We start from the raw sequence: 377 nt of genomic DNA on the forward strand, positions 1-377 counted from the left end.
TTGACTTACTTTCAGAAAACCAGAATCATCAGTACTCTTTGGAAGATCTTGAGAGCCTTAAAAAGGTTTATGAACTTTAAGAAGTTAAAATTTATTGGTTGCATGCATATAGTTCATGTTTATAAGATGGATATATGAACTCTGCAGACTTGCATGGGTTGAAGTGGGTCTTTACCCGGACTGTTTGAATTCTATTTTGTTTCGACAACATATGCACATTTAAAACTTGCTGCTCTTTTTTTCTTGCAGTTGTATACATTTTTAATTTGTAGAATTTAATGCATGTCTTTGTGTTCAGTAACAGAGTTGGTGTTATTTGGCATACTGATTTTATTTAGACTGTGTTAATTATATATAAAAAAAATATATTTTACATT

At 30.0% G+C, this 377-nt stretch overlaps 1 protein-coding gene across 1 annotated transcript in view; it reads left to right on the forward strand.

The window, feature by feature from the left end:
• Window positions 1–80, forward strand: part of SPAG1 (sperm associated antigen 1) — a 44813-nt gene extending 44733 nt beyond the window's left edge. Inside the window, 1 exon segment of the mRNA XM_009323128.1 lies at window positions 1–80. This exon segment is cut by the window's left edge and continues 25 nt beyond it. Within this exon segment, the coding sequence (XP_009321403.1) occupies window positions 1–80 (80 nt within the window).
• The last annotated feature ends 297 nt before the right edge of the window (window positions 81–377 follow it).

This window comes from Pygoscelis adeliae, unplaced genomic scaffold (assembly GCF_000699105.1).
Source record: "Pygoscelis adeliae isolate BGI_AS28 unplaced genomic scaffold, ASM69910v1 Scaffold174, whole genome shotgun sequence".
Taxonomy (NCBI): domain Eukaryota; kingdom Metazoa; phylum Chordata; class Aves; order Sphenisciformes; family Spheniscidae; genus Pygoscelis; species Pygoscelis adeliae.